The following is a 16448-nucleotide window of genomic DNA, read 5'->3' as shown; positions in this document are numbered from 1 at the left end:
CTTAGTTCATAGGCGCATTCACACTGCGGTACTTTTCCCACAAAGGTTCATGTGAACTTAGTTCATGTGAACTATTTAGTTTGCATGAACTAAGTACAGATCGCGTTCATACTGGAAAAAGTCTGTGGGGGTGGATTAGGCAAATGAAGCCGCTGACGTCACTTGTTCTTCTTCTGCTTTGGGTTTACTGGCAGGCCGCAAACCACTTCATGGCGTATACTGCCGCCCAAAGTCTCCGGCCGGAAGTCCCCGGAGTTGGGGACTGGCTTCAGTAGAAGCTGCTGGGACTCCCAGCAGCTTCTACTGAAGCCTTCCGAGTAAATCGCCAGAACGCCGACACCTCCTCATCTCTACCGCTCCCATGTTTTATTTTGTGTTGCCATAAGTTAGTCTCTCTGCGTTTCTGCGCTGGGCTAATGCTAATAATGCTAATGCGAGGATAATAAAATGGCGGCTTCACAAAACTTTTTGGGAGTTTTACGGGGCGTGGTTTGCAATCCGCCCAGCCAATCAGAAATATAGCTCTTTTCTCACAAAAGAGCCGCTCGAAAGTCCCTGCTCTCTAGCAGGGACTTTCGAGGGGGTAAAAAGGTTCACATGAACTAATTTTAGTACCGGCTCTTTTTGGTGTGAACGCGATAAAAGAGTTCACATGAACCTTTGTGGGAAAAGTACCGCAGTGTGAATGCGCCTATGAACTCTTTAGTTCTCATGAACTAAGTACAGATCGCGTTCACACCGGAAAAAGTACCTGGGGGTGGATTAGGCAAATGAAGCCGCTGACGTCACTTCTTCTTCTTCTGCTTTGGGTTTACTGGCAGGCCGCAAACCACTTCACGGCGTATACTGCCGCCCAAAGTCCCCGGCCGGAAGTCCCCGGAGTTGGGGACTGGCTTCAGTAGAAGCTGCTGGGACTCCCAGCAGCTTCTACTGAAGCCTTCCGAGTAAATCGCCAGAACGCCGACACCTCCTCATCTCCACCGCTCCCATGTTTTATTTTGTGTTGCCATAATTTAGTCTCTCTGCGTTTCTGCGCTGGGCTAATGCTAATGCTAATAATGCTAATGCGAGGATAATAAAATGGCGGCTTCACAAAACTTTTTGGGAGTTTTACGGGGCGTGGTTTGCAATCCGCCCAGCCAATCAGACATATAGCTCTTTTCTCACAAGAGAGCCGCACGAAAGTCCCTGCTCTCTAGCAGGGACTTTCGAGGGGGTAAAAAGGTTCACATGAACTAATTTTAGTACCGGCTCTTTTTGGTGTGAACGCGATAAAAGAGTTCACATGAACTAAGTTCACATGAACCTTTGTGGGAAAAGTATCGCAGTGTGAATGCGCCTTTTCTGTTGTGTTTGTTCTACTTCTAAGAAGCAGTTCAGTATTCTGAAAGCTAGTTGTAGTATCGTGTGACCCTAATATTACAGTTATATGAGCACTGAAATAATTCTGAACATTCTTGTACAGTATGGTGACACTAACCGGTACTCCGTGAGAGCCTTGTAACATTGTCCATGGTGGTGCTTCGTTTTGCAAATACAGTGGAGCTTTGGGAAAGTGCCATCAGGGTGGCATGCTGGTGTGTCTCAGCTGGGCTGCTGGCTGAGAGCGGGCCAGGACAGGGTTACATTCAGCTGCTGGTTGTGTTGGATCAGCGATGTGTGTCGATAGTGGAGGACCAACTCTGTCAGGGATGGGTACAGGTTGTAGGGCTCAGCGAAGCCATACCCAGTGGATGTCCTGTAGATCACACAGTGCTTCACATCCCCATCCAAACTGCATGAGACAAGAAAGGAGGTTATAATAATAATATATGGATATTCTACGGTAGTTAAGATGGCTAGGTCCACCACAGGAAAGGATAGTTTAATCATTCGCTTTTGATAAACAACTTCGATGCATTATGTTTAGAGAGGGACAAAATGTTGTGATTTTTAAATGCTTAAAATATGTAAATTGGGTGTTACTCACACAACAGAGCAGGCAAAGGACCCTTTTTGAGTCTGGCTGTCTCTAATGAGGAAGGTCCCGTCTCTCCTGCCTCTCAGCAGCTCCTCTGCCTCCTTACGTTTCATACCGCCAACGTACCAGCTCCTCTCGTCCTGGTCGCTATCATCTGCCAGAGTGTATGGGCTAAAGGGTGGTTTGGAGGTTAGAGGGTTATCTTAGTTAGGAATTATACAGTATTTGACCAGAATAAATAAGGATACTCACTCTTCTTCATTCCTGATACCAAGCCAATCATCTATCTGGCTTTGTCTTGTGCCTTGTTGGGTAAGCCAGCTGAAACATGGACACAACACGGTAAAGAAGGATATGTACTGCGAGATGTACCCTATCATTCCTGTTTCATTATATGACATTATTCCAGAAGATGATACAGAAGGCTTCTCTATCAAGATAGAAAGCTTTGCATTAAAGCAATTAATATACGTTTCCAGAGTATATCATATGCATAGACTTTCCTCCACTCCACTCTGCCAAAACAAACTATCTTGAACATCAGGTGATGGAGGTTAGACTTACAGCAGGTATTGATCTCTGATCTTCCTGAGCTGCACGAGGTCAGGCTTCAGACAGTTCATTTTCTTATCAACCTCCATGTGAGCCAGCGCTTTATTCCTCAGCTCCTCCTCCAACTTCTTCTTGCTGTTGTGGATCTCCTCCACCCTTGACTGTAGTTCATCTGAATTGCTTTGAATTCTGGGAAGAGAAGAAAAGAGAACAAAGAACTTCAGTAAACACATCATGGTCTGCTAGTTGGCTGTGAGCATGCTGAATGAGTCAGTAGTGACTAGGATACCATAATGCCAGTAAGGCAGTAGTCTATACTAATACCCATACGATACAACGTTAAAAACAAAACACTGTAAAAAAACATGTTATTTGCAAACCCCTAGTACTTGAGGTACACGTGGTACTGTGGAAAACAATTGCTTTATTAGTTCATGGGACATCATTTGATTGGTTCTTGTGATGTTGTTTTAAATACATAGGATGAGATAAACAGAACAAAGTGACAACATTGGAAAATAAATGCTGGTATTTTGGGGCTTACTTGTCTGACTCTGTCCTGCTGTCTACTGAGAGGAACATGTCGATGTATTCTTTGCTGTAGCGTTCTTGCGTTTCACACTCCTCTTCAAAGATCCGTATAATTTCATTGAAAGCCTCTATGGCTGTCTGCTTGCTCTGCAGCTCCTGTGGAGGAAAGGCAACACATCTTACTTTATATTCAAGGCCTTACAACAACTCTCTGTTGTGTTAGACTAATCAGAGGTAAAACATTTATCCCAACGATATTTAGTTTAACAAATAAAATCACAAATAAATTCAGTAAAATTAGGTCTCAATGATTACCTGTGAGGTTTGGTTAAACGTCTCAAACAGACAGTCATACTCTTTGCTCTTCTCTTTGTATTGACCCTGAAATATCCTCAGCTGTTCTCCAACTGCATCAATGTCAACCTCCATCACAACCTGCTGCTACAGATAAGCAAGTACAAACCAAATATTACCAAATCAATTTATAAAGCTCCTTTAATGCGTCTGAACTAACATTACAAACTGTTTGGCACTGTGATATTAATTTACAGTTTTATAAAATAATGTTGACAATTTAAACTAACAGTGAAATGAACTCATCAGTCATTATCCTTGTTTATTTCCCTGCTGTGATTATATGTAGGCCAACAGGATGTAAAAACAAACAGCAACACCAAAACAATAAATATGACTAACAAGGATAATGTTTTTATATTTAGTACTAATATAGAAGTAACATAAGCCGGCACACATTCAATGCTCAAGGTTTATGAACCCACCTGCTGATATCTTGTTATGGGATAGAGGAGCCGTGTGTCTAGTTTAGAGTTGTGCTGGGCCAGTGACTTGTTCTGGTAATACTGGACCAGGTCCACCACCGAGTGAAAGGCCAGTGGCTCAGAAAAGCCGTACTTCGCCCCATGATGGTAGATCTTTATCAGTCTGTTGGTGCCACCTTTCCTGTAAAGTCAAAGCAAAGTTGTTGTTTTTCTCACTTACCATAAGTGAGAAAGGTGATTTTGGTTATGCATATTACAAGTCTGATCTTAATTGATATTTATTTTGTGTTGAAGAGTTTCCACTTGTTTCACACATAAATATTTTTTAAGAAATGTAAAAAATGTATATATATATGTTTCACCTCCTTAAGTCATTCAAGAGACAACTGTTGATATTAGACTTAGCTAAGTTGATCACCATATTTTAAAATAACAATTTCATCCATTTTGAGATCTTTATTTTAGTATTGCATCTCTTTGATAAACACACACTGTTTTCCTAGTAAAGCATCATTCAACTGACCACCCAAACAAAACCATCATTAGATCTTAAAAGTAACATTTTGGCAAAGGGACATTTTGTGTTCCTGGTATCTTTGAATGTGAAATACAACATTTTAAAGACCTTGCAGAACTCTTCTCAAATGTTGCTGGAGCAAGACAAATGTACTCTAATTCAGACATGGGCAGTGTAGGTGCCATAATGCTACTTAGCCCAAGTTCATTATTTGTATTATTATTATTATTTGTTTACGTCACTTTTATTTGTTTGTTGAGGACGTCCGGCAATTGTCACATGGGTGTGGTTTGTCTATTTAAGTCACCTGTTTCATGTCGAGGGGGAATGACAGAGAGTGAGCTTGTGCTGTCATTTTTTCTGTTGACCGTTTTGTCCATAGTTACTATGTTATTATTTTGTTTATTAAATATCCCAAAAACTATCTTGCTTCACTATGGACTTTCTCTTTGAAAACACGCCACAGTTTATAGCCAAGTTTAGCCTCTCGGCGACTCAAACGTAACTGGGGATTGAGCCGCCACAGGCAGTATGTCAGCATCGTTCTTGTTGGATCAGCATACTGTAGGATGAATTTCAGTAATGAAAATATGAGAGGTGTTTGTTATTGGACTTAACCACTGATGTAAATGCATTGTTTTTGAAATCCAAACTGTTCTCCTGCACAGATCTCTACCATTCAACCAACTGTGTCATCTCTCAATCCTGATAAATATTAAGCAGGAGCCAATTGCAAGGTGTAAGAAAGACAGTAAAGCCAACATTGATTAAAGTTGGAGAGTGTTGGTTCCCTCTGACAAACGTGAGACAGATGAATGGAAAAGCACAACTGAATGGAAAAGGGTGTTATGTTGCTCACCACCGGAGCATTGGCCAAAGTCTAATCAACAAAGCTTTATATCTGAAACCTAGTCCGTCCTGATTCAACTCAAATTAGACAGAAACCAGGAAATGTTTAAAGTTACATTATAAAACCAGCAAAACTAAATGTAGACTTTGAAACCAGACAACTAAAATTAGACTTATAATAACTGAGAATAATACCTGACCTCTGACTACATGTACTAGATTTGGAGGGAACACAGCCTTCCCACAATATACAGAGTACTCATAATGACTTATTACATTATCAGCTGCTTAGACACTTCATCAAACATGCAGAGCCCGCTTCTAACAAGCACACACAACATGGAGTTAAAAGTAGTTACCTTAATGTGAGAGTGTATTCCCCCTCAACCTTACTAGAAGCGTCTCGGACCAGGAACGTGCCGTCAGGAGTGTTTCTCATCATCTCATTGACTTCCTCTCTAGACAACCGCAAAAACAAATAAAGTTTTAGAGAGACTTGCAAACAAAATGTGTTTCATATGAATAAAATATATAGATAGTGTAAAAACTAAGCAATTTGCATAAAAAAGATCCTTTACGTATTGTATTAAAGTCGGGATTTGTGTCAATTAATTTTGCAAATGTAATGTTCCGCACCCACAGAGCAGGGGAGAGTCGCTGCTCAGCGTTCAGCTGCTTTGTGCACAGCTGCTAACATTTCGCCCAACCCCATTCTGTGTTTTATTAGCAGTTGGTGCATCAAATCATCAACACATTTAGGAAAATATTCAATACCTTGAGGTATTTCCCCAGTACCACTCTGCCTCGGACAGATGGCTGTTATCAGAGCAGCAGTCACACGCGGCCATCGCTTTGGTTATGTTGTTCTTGGGTTGAGGTTCTGACCACAAAGGAAATACACATTTTAATTACAATAACAGAAATAGTGCCATTCTTGAATTATGAATGGTGCATATATTGCATCGTCTGGATTGTTGGAGACAGATCAGGCTTTAATTTGTCAAAAGACAAAGAATGGTTAAAACCAATACTACAATCATAATCAATAATAGTGTCTCCATCTTCTTATCCTTTTTCATCCATATCACCATCTTCTTATCAATCAACTGTATGTCATTTTTGTTGTGATTTAAAGAAAGGCAATAAAGGAGCTAGGAATAGGAAAAATACAGTAGTATGTGCTAAGACATACATTGTATATTTCAAACTAAAGATATAAAATATGCTAAAAAAGATCTGTTACACTTCGGACAAGCACAACAAAGAGACGTTGGAAAGTACCTCCTTCCTTTACAGCGTTGGTTTTCCGGTCAGTCAACACACCATCCTGATCAGGGGAGGAAAGGTCCTGCAGGAACGCTGTCAGGGTGCGAGACTGAGGCTCGCTGTCGTTTTGCCCCATCTCAGGCTCCAAGAACTCTGCAACATACAAAAGCCACCCAGTGTTGCTCCTGATGTCAGCTGAGGCCGGTCTGTATGTGACTGTCTGCACTCGAGGGGGAGTTGAGCACACACTGCTCGCCCACTGACAACTCCAGAGAGAGTTGTCGTTGTGTTGCTTAGTCTTGCACCATGTGGGAGAGTCTGTCCAGACTAGTCTGCTGGCAGGTGACACTGTCTGACCAAAATACCAGGACGGGCACTCCTCAACACTCGGGCACACTCTGCTACGCTCAGTGCTGCTTAGTGTTCGACCTCGCCTCGCCTTGCCTCGCCTCGCCTAACAAACAACAGCTGTCTGCAGAAAGATGCCATGTGGGCCTGAAGGAATGGAGCTGACGATGTGTTTGTTAGTGTTTATTATCCCTGTGTGTGTTGATGGAGCATTATGAAAGCAGGGGAAGGTGAGAACCTGTCTGTCAGGCATTTCCTAAAAGCATTAGATTTATGTGTGAATTGTTTACTCCTATGCGGCTATGCAACACATGAGCTGATACATGTATGTAGTGAATGGCTTGCTGTTGGTAGTTAATGTAACTCATCCCTTCAGCACTTGTGATGGCATGTCAAGAGATGCATTGAATAGCTGCTGCAGACGAGCTGTATGTTCGTGGAATCATACGTATGCCGTTGTAAAATTAGACGGGGTGTAAACTCATTAACCCAGAACCTACAAACAGAGGCTCTGTTCAAACTTGCCTGGTATATAGACCTAAGAAAAGCTCTGCGTGTAATACATCTTGAATCTTGGTGAGTTATTGAACTCACTAAGCCTTTGAAACTATGTGATCCCAGCTGCTAACATTTCTGGTGGAGTTTTTCAAATTCCCCCGGATAATTTCAGTCTATTGTAGAGTTATGTTATAGCCGTTGGCTTTGAATGATTTGACTTTGTTTCGGAGAAATGTGGATGCTCAGTGACTTCCCAATGGAAATAGTAAAATGTGCTTTGATGTATGTGCAGTTTTGCTGTTCCTTTTTAAAGTTTATAACATGTGCCTTTTGTAGCTTTCATTACATATGAAGGTAAAAAAAAGGCAAGATGATTAACTGCCAAATGTATAGAATGTTTCATATTGCACTGTCCTTCATTTTAAATTGCATAAATAAACTGTTGCAGCCAAGAAAAGGGGCCAATCAGACTTGTGTCAAATTGAGAAATCTAGAAGAACTGCCTCATTTAGTAATATTGGTTGAAGGTATTCAAATCAAAACCAAAATATATAACAGTCAATTATTAAAACTGCTCACTGTATAAACGCAGTTCTATCAAGTTTGAACTGGAATCACCTGGAGGCTTCTTACCGCAATCATTCTTGGATGTTGTAGTTGACTTATTCCTTAAGATTCTATTAACACAGCCTTGTATCTCGCCATTTATTTATTTTAAATGAAGCCATAACATTTTTGTAGTATGTTACAATGATCAGTGATTTCACAAGTTTATGTTATACAAAAACAAAAAATTCTGCCTGTAACATAAATAAAAAGTTTGCTTTTTATTTCAAGTGACATGTCGATTTAAAGATGACATTTTACATAATAAACACAGTTAAATTATTGCATTTTCTATACTATAATGTTTCAAATGATTCTAACTTGATGTGAAGTATGATCAGTATATGTAGGTTCTTTTGTAGAAATATAAATGTCTGGATGCTTATAATTGATTCAGAATAGTAAAAAGTAGGAATCTTGGCATAAATCACTGTTGATTTTAGACAATCATAAACACTGAACATATCACAAATGTCTGAGTGGACTGGTCGTTAATTTAACAGGCAGGGCACATGAAGACGAACCAAACTACAAAACCACCCTAACTTCTATCAACTCATCTCTAACCTTCACATTTTCAATGTATTACTTTTACCAGAAAATGTTCAATGTTGATACCTAAACATGCTGAGTACAGCACCATATCTTACCTTGAACCGCTGGTGAAGGCTCAAACCCGGTAGCCATGGATATGTCTGTCTGCTGTTGTGATTGGTTAAGCGTTGATGACATCATCACAAAAAGTGCAGAATGAGGCTCAGGATTATCCCCCATATGGTTGATGACCACAGCCTCGTCCCTGAGATGGAGGGATGCTAGTGATGACGTTGTGAAGTCAGCTGGCTGGAGCTCAGTGTCCTCTGCGCTGTTTAGAGTTCTGAGCTGGAAACCCTCTTCCGCCATTTTCACAACTCGGACTGAAAAGTGCAGCTAGGTTTTATTGAGGTGGTGAAGCAGCAGGATGTTAGGTGCCACGGTGCTGTTGATCACATAGTATCAGCTTACAGTGACACTCATGGCTGAGGATAGAGAGGGTGACGGTGCTGAGTTCAAGGCTGCCCTGTGTTGTGGAGGTAGAGCATGTTCCTGAGCCTGAACCCCCGCTTTAACATCATCTCAGAGCAGAGCCATGACATAGCCATGAGATCATGTGTATCACTTTGATGTACTTAGTGGAATTTTCTTCTGTTCTGCTTCATAGTCATTCTAAAGGGATTCATACCATGGAGAACAACCACAGTTTGTTGCCTGCTTCATTGACGACTTGACACTAGTTATTGAGCTGTAAACCCACCAGAGACTGACGGACTGTAGCACGACTGTCTGTTTCCTTCCTCTAGGATTGCGTATCATCTCATGTCAGCAAAACCTATAACAAAAAAAGGCATAATAAAGTTTGAGAATCAGTACTGTAAAATAGGGGTTTGGAGCCTTTTAAGCATGCAAACATCTGGCCAAATAATGTTGTAATAATTTGCACTGTTTCACAACTCTATTGCTATTATTATCACTTAAAGTCCCAGACATTCCTCAAAGTGTGTTGATGCTCAGTAATTTTGAAAAAAATAAAAGGGTTGTACAGAGAGACAGCAATTTGAGGAAAGAGAGTTGGGAAATAATATGCAGCAAACGTTCTGGGCAGCTGGGAATCAAACCAGGTTATTTCTTATCAGGGCATTTGCACACGTTTTATGCGCCCCTGTAATTTTCCAATGCAGAAAAATAGAAGAATATTGTAACCATAATTGTGACCCATTTTTTAACTGAAATGTTTCCATAACATTTATACTAGGTAGGTCTCATATTGATTTACACATCTGGTTGTTTCCAGGGGCGGCAGGTACTGTAGGCTAGGGAAGGCTAAGCCTTCCCAAATACTTTTGTCGCATCCTGGTAAAATACAAATATAATGTATAATGTTTGTGCCTTTGATATTAGCGCTGCTATGCAGCCACCTGTGCCCTCTTCTACGAAGCCAGTTCAACAGACCCTGGATATATTTGAGTTATCTTAACTAACCCTAACAAACGAGATCTCGCTAAGCGGTCCTACGACGCTGGTTATCAACTCGGTAAATCAAGCCAGGGTTTCTCTCTCCAGCTGAGAGCGTGTTCACGTGAAAGGGGGGGGGGGGGGGGTTAGCAACATTTGACCAATCACAAACAGGGACAAGTGTACTGACAGCGCAGCGTCATACTTCATTAAGGAAAAGTAAACTAATATTAGACAAATATGAACTTTAAACATCCATGACTTAAACATATAATCCAGGATACAAGCCACAGAGTTGCTGCAAGGTGAATACAGAACAACTGGTTAAAAAATAAATAAACTACCGAGTGTTTGAAAGCGTCACTGTCACTGATATCACTGCCCCGTCCAAGACACGAGTGGATCTGACTTTAATTACATTTGAGTTGAGTGTTTTGTCAACTTAATGTGTTGCTTAAAATAATACTTCTGCATACAGTATGTGACACTGTGAGTGTTGCACGGCCAGATACGGCTGGAGAAGCTGACTCAGATAAGGAGATATATGATAGGCCTATATGATATTATATGATCGATGATGTGATTAATGATGTAATATGAATGATAAGTGCGACACGTCGGTGTCTTCTCTGCATACGGCAGTTTAAACTGTATTTCCTTTATCCTGTAATATGACTTGATAGATTTAAACTCTGCACACTGAGCTCTGATTGGTCAGCAGGCGGTGCTTTCACTGAGTTGATCTCTTTTCTATAGACGCTGGAGGCAGGCAGCGTCAGGTAAAAAAAGTTATTTAGCCTTCCCAAACCCTAGCCTCACGCGCCGCCTATGACCAAAGTGCAAAATGCTGCAAATATTTCAATACGAAAGCTTTTTGGTAATATTGAGTTTTTACATGCTAAACCAACATTAAGTTAAAGTATATAATTGAGTAGAACATTTAACAGACATTCCTGGCAGGTAATTTCACCCCCTGTTAATGATCAGTGTGATGAAGAGGTGCAGATTGGGTGCAGACCAAGCAGTTGCAGGGACGGGTTGTATCAACCATAATCCACACTCTGAGTAGTAGTGATTGAAAATGTCTTCTTTTTACTTTTTTGTACAACTTTTACGAAATTCCCAATCCTAAATGAAATACGAAAAGATTGCGGTAATTTTTCAGACAAAAAAATATGTGTAAGAGTATTACAAAAAATGTAATACATGAATTAGCAATTACATAGAGTATGTGCGCAACAGACAAAATCTGCTCTTGCATAATAACTTGAAACATATTTATTACAATGAAAATGATGTTGCTTCAGCACTGGACCCTATTTGTCCCAGTAGCAAAATGTAACATAAAATATACAAATACAAAAATACATAATAAAATGTACTCTCTCACAAGGATTTCCCTGAATTGTATCTTTCCCCCTAACATAGCATTTATTTATTTAGTGACGTCCTTGAAATTTAAAAAAGGAAAATGTCTCTGCATGTAATGTATACTGTAGATAGAATATTGCCCTTTGGGATTTTCATAGGATTTTGCATTTTTGGGAAATCTGAGTTGACATTTTTTTTTTATTGACTGTTATATCATGAAACCCGTTGCATGGTAAATAATTCAGGCTAAATCCTCTTCCTCTCGCAAGCATCTGGGATTAGTCAGCGGTTTATTATCCTCCTATACCCTTTACAATGTGACAACCTATTGAAGAGACGTAATATGGGAGTATCCGCCCTACTGTACATGAAGAAAATTATCTTAACTTTATTTTCAAATCAAAAATCAAAATCTGATTTTAATTTGGGATAATTTTGGAAACATGCTTGATCTGATCCCATCAAAAATATACAATGTTAACAGAAAAACGCGTCATAGTTGCTGTGCATTGCAACTGAAATAAACAGTAACTTAATTTACTTAATGTACTAAATATGGACAATTATTGCTTCTTAACACTGATTTTAGGATTCAGAGGTATCAAAAAAGCTTTAGAAATACTGGTTATGTAACAACTCAAATGTATTTTCGCTGTATTTGTACTGTTAATTGAAGGATACATTTATATGTCTGTTTCTATAAAAGAAGTACAGGTGAAATTAAAATTGAAATACAAAATTACTGAGTGATGCAAAATTGTAGATTAACAGTCCAAGTGTTGAAAATGGCGTCGGCGTTAAAATACTTTCATTGGTACGCAGCCATGAAGTCTTCACGGCTCGATGTTCACTGGACATTTTGTCCATTTCCTGTTTAGAGGATGGATAAACATGATTTCAACAAACTCGTGCAATCTATTTCACTTACGTTTTTTTTCATGTTGTGTAAAAAGAAACCATACATTAAAACTATTTTCTTTAATAAATAATTAATAAACTTGCTGTAAGATCAACATAAGCAACAAACAACTGATCAACGTTACTAATTCATGTTTGTAAGAAAAATGTGCTGTCCCAAACTAGGTTGTTTTTGAATAATTACATAAACAAAACAAAGTCAATTAAGTTTCCTCTGCTAATGCCTCATCATTGGATTGGCCGATCTGTAACGAAAAGCGTTGGTGAGAAGCAAAGTTGGAGACATAGAAATTGTTGTATTTTGGATTTTAACGCAGCGAGTGTCAAGCTATTTCAAATCGTTGATCCACCATCCAACAGAAAATGATGAACGTATTTATTTTTGATGATGACCGTCCTCTGAACAAGTTTTAGTTTTGAAGCAATATTCGGTCGTATTTGTTATCAATTAGTGTTGTTTCCCAAAAACGGGACAACTGATGTACGCCATATTCCCCCAACGCCTTCAAGCTTTCCATCGTCCCATACCTAAGCTTCAAATGACGAAGAGATGCAAAGGCTGAACATGCACGGAACTTTCAAAATGGCAACTTCTAGTGTAGATAACATCTAAACGACCTAACAAAATTAAATATCATGAGGAAACTCAGCAGGACGAACAGTTCGCACCTACCTGGGCCAAGACAGAAGGGACCGGGCGGCAGAGGAAGCCAACGTTTCATCACATCCATGAAGCGGCGAAGAGAAGAGGATGGACGCACACGTGGCTCAGATCAAACCAACCACCGGCCTCGGTCCTCACGCCATCCAATGTCCCTCCACCCCCCCACTCCTCCCATCCCGTGCTGTCTCTCCTCCCGTGTCCTCCATCTTTTAAAGATCCTCTCCACTTGGATGTTGTCTGTCCCCTCTGAGTGCCACATTTTCCCACGATGCCATTCCTCTGGGTAAATCCTCTTCTCTTCACTGATACATTTCATGTCTTCATGCAAATCAAGCCTTTTCCAAGACACTTCCTACTTAGTTTTTACTTTTGCATGCATTGCGAAGAATCCAAAAACTATACTGCACTAGGGGTGCAGTACAAAAAAACCTATGTAACTATGAACAAATCTAGAAAAAACATGTAGGTTTAAGACCTTGTGCAGGCAAAGGAAAGGCAAAAGGAAAAGCAGCTCTACTCCTCGTTCTCCTCACAACGTAACTCTTTTTCACAGTTTGAGAGCACTGTGGATGCACAGTGGGGGGACACAAGCATGAGAATGAGTCAGTGGGAAAAAAACTCCTATATAAATAAATAAGGGAAGGATGCCACTGTTGCTATACAGAGCGAGGGGCTTAGTGGTCTCCTGAAATCCTATTGGCCGGCCTGTTGCCATGTGCTCAGGAGTCAGCAGAGATGCTGCTAACAAATCAAGGAAATGTTCTAATATTAGACTGTATGTATCTAGGCAGCAGGAGCCCCTGACCTCTCAACTCAGCCAGCGTTACTTTCCACTTCACAGATCAGCATAATGAAAGAAGTGGTGTGGAAGTAACCGGTTAAACATTTTTTTTACGGCACTGTACACAAAACAGCAGACACAGCCCCCCACCACCCCAAGTCCCTCCATGATATCCCAGTCTGTACAGTTACAAGCCGACAGAGAGGAAACACAGATTCATCCTCTGTTGATGTCTGATATTTATGAAATGCATACTGTAGATACACGTTAGGACCACAGTGGTTCTGTAGACAATTTGTCAAACATATACAGTTTGTAAAATATATTTTGTAATCATGTTGAAATCATGACATTTTTCTAACGTTGTCATGACATTTCCAAGGTCCATGCATTAAAAATTAAACATATAGTCACTAATGAGCAGAAACAAAAATACATTTATTTTTAAAGCATGCTGCTTATTGCTTTGGTTATGTATCCTATTTTACCTATAGCCTGCATTTGTTATATACTTAAAAATATCTAATCAGCTTTTTTCGTTCTGTTCAGATGTTTAGGAAAACAATCACCAAAACATTTTTCGAAAGACCCCTTGAGAATAGCTCCATCCTTATTTCTAATCTTTTCTGATTATTTAGCATTGTTGAACAAAATTTGCAGCAAAACCATCTTTAGGATTGTATTAAATAATGAGTAATGTTTTTACTTTAAAAGAGAATGCACTTCACATTTACATTTAACAGATAATATCTCCGGTAGTTGCTGATTTAGTTTACTATGCGGTGCTTCAACAGCTGGTAAGTAAATGCTCCCAATACAATGGTGACTGATGACATCAAGGTTAACCAGAGAATGCAATTCCTGAAGAAATTGCTAGTGGGAATGCTTTATGCTGAAAAGCTGACGCTAAACTGCTACGCTGAAATGTAACGTGTAAGAAGAAAGTGAAGAATATAGATTGAAATGATACATGAACACTGGGGGCTTGAATGTGTGATAAGAGAAGAAAATAAAGTAAAAAAGCTTGGAAAAGCAGCAGAATATTTGAACTGCAAACTATTGAACTAACTTGATGGCTAATGATCTGTCGCCATGGCAACGGTATTTGATGACACCCCATAATACGCTTAGATATGTTGATGGCTGCATCGTTACCAAACCTGTGAAGTTTTGGGCTGTTAGGATCATTTTCACTGAAGTTATGAGAAAACCGTGTTTCATGGCGAGCATTGTGTTGCCATGGCAACAAAATTTGAAGAAATCTCAAAACTGTCCCGTAGATGTCTTCACGGCTGGACTGTTAGCACACATGTGAAGTTTGAGCACTTTTTGAAAATGTTCATAGGAGTTATAGCGACATCGTGTTTTATGGCGAGGGATGTATTTCCATGGAAACGGCATATGATGACACCCCATAATTGACACCCCTAATTAAGGCGTTACGACAACATCGTGTTTTATGGCGAGGGATGCGTTTCCATGGAAACAGCATATAGTGAGATGTCAGATTTTACGTAGAGCTGTTTGAGGCATGGACCGGTGATATACAAGCGACGTTTGGGGGACGATCGGACCGTGTCCATTGGAGTTACAGCGACATCGTGTTTTATGGCGAGGGATGCGTTTCCATGGAAACGGCATATGATGACACCCCATAATTGACATAGAGCTGTTGAGGGCAGGACCATTATCTGAAGTCTGCTGTTTTATGGCGAGGGATGCGTTGCCATAGTAACACCACATTACGTAACATCAGATTTGATGTAGAGCTGTGTTAACCATTATCTGAAGTCTGCTGCTCTGAGCATGTCAATTGGAGTTATGACATCATCGTGTTCCATGACACAGTTGTTTATATCGTTATCATAACACCTGTGCTTGAGCCCAGAGATCAACGTTTTCCATGGTGATGTGTGGCCTTTTTGGCAGATTAACTAAAGGTGTCCGGCTGCTGCTGTGAGGAAAGATGAGCCTGAATATACAATGGGCTTTAATGGAGAATTGTTGAACGTTTTTTTCATTTCATGCTTTATTTTTTATTCAAGCTACGAGATGTTTTCCTACGTTTCTCATGAATAATTATGTCTCAGGAATGTAGGGTTTGGGAATTATGGCAGATTTAAAAAAAAAAAAATATGAAGGCAAATGTCAAGCTGTCCTCCACTCTAGTTGTGACATCATGCACTCTAAATCTGAAGAAGGCATCTTTACTAAGGTCTGAACAATGTTTAATATCTCTAAAAGTATGAATCAGATTTAAAAGTTGTGTAACATGAATAATGTCAGAAAGATGTGTAACATTTTAAAGTTGGAATGAGGTCTGAAGAGTTTCTCCATTGACTTCCATGTTAAAAAAATGATGAATTATGGGATATATATCGGGAATTATGAAAGTTATGAATGAGAAAAGTAATAGCAATCGATTCCCGACCGAGCTGAACGTTTTGATGTTTGAACAGAGTTTCTGCGATGTGGAATGTGGGAGAAGAAGACGGCTATGGAGCTATTTCAGGGTCATAAGTTTTGATCATTCAAAAAAATACAATTTATTTGAAAGTCCAAGTTTTCATCCTGAACTTTGAAAAATACAATGTTGTATTTGAAATAATTGTTCAGGTTGAATATTATTTTTGATTCAGTTCAGCAATTTTTTTGAATAAAATATTTATTTTCATATTTAACTTTTATACATATTTTGATTTTGATATTTCAATACTTGTTTTTTTCAGTTTCAGATTTTACGTTTTCAGATTCAAAACAATTATTTTTTCAGCTTAAAATCTTTTTTTTTCAGGTTTCAATTATTTTTTCGCTTT

The 16448-nt window shown here is 39.6% G+C and overlaps 1 protein-coding gene across 2 annotated transcripts; it reads right to left on the bottom strand.

Moving 5' to 3' along the window:
- Positions 1-1240: 1240 nt before the first annotated feature.
- On the bottom strand, positions 1241-12992 carry LOC117542274 (phosphatidylinositol 3-kinase regulatory subunit gamma-like). Of its 2 annotated transcripts, none has more exons than XM_034209842.1 (12): positions 12861-12992; positions 8557-9275; positions 6470-6607; positions 5963-6068; positions 5548-5646; positions 3823-4003; positions 3359-3484; positions 3057-3199; positions 2525-2701; positions 2213-2281; positions 1970-2131; positions 1241-1774 (listed from the first exon to the last, which is right to left on the bottom strand). In XM_034209842.1, exons 2-12 carry the CDS (start codon positions 8807-8809, stop codon positions 1585-1587), a joined length of 1644 nt encoding a protein of 547 aa, XP_034065733.1. In that variant the 5' UTR covers positions 8810-9275; positions 12861-12992; the 3' UTR covers positions 1241-1584. The 2 variants fall into 2 exon arrangements, with proteins under 2 accessions (XP_034065733.1, XP_034065737.1); XM_034209846.1 differs by having other exon boundaries at positions 3359-3481.
- Between the last annotated feature and the right edge of the window lie 3456 nt (positions 12993-16448).

Source organism: Gymnodraco acuticeps, unplaced genomic scaffold, assembly GCF_902827175.1.
Source record: "Gymnodraco acuticeps unplaced genomic scaffold, fGymAcu1.1, whole genome shotgun sequence".
Classification (NCBI taxonomy): Eukaryota; Metazoa; Chordata; class Actinopteri; order Perciformes; family Bathydraconidae; genus Gymnodraco; species Gymnodraco acuticeps.
The sequence above is the reverse complement of the archived record's forward strand: the minus strand, read 5'-3'. Positions and strand labels throughout refer to the sequence as shown.

Excerpts from the sequence above, each read along its gene's own strand:
- LOC117542274 (XM_034209842.1), bottom strand. The coding sequence starts at position 8,809 with ATGGCGGAAGAGGGTTTCCAGCTCAGAACTCTAAACAGCGCAGAGGAC. Across the intron at positions 6,608-8,556 it reads GCCTTCACCAGCGGTTCAAG|AGTTCTTGGAGCCTGAGATG; the intron begins GTAAGATATGGT and ends TGTATGTTGCAG. Across the intron at positions 5,647-5,962 it reads TACTGGGGAAATACCTCAAG|AGAGGAAGTCAATGAGATGA; the intron begins GTATTGAATATT and ends GCGGTTGTCTAG.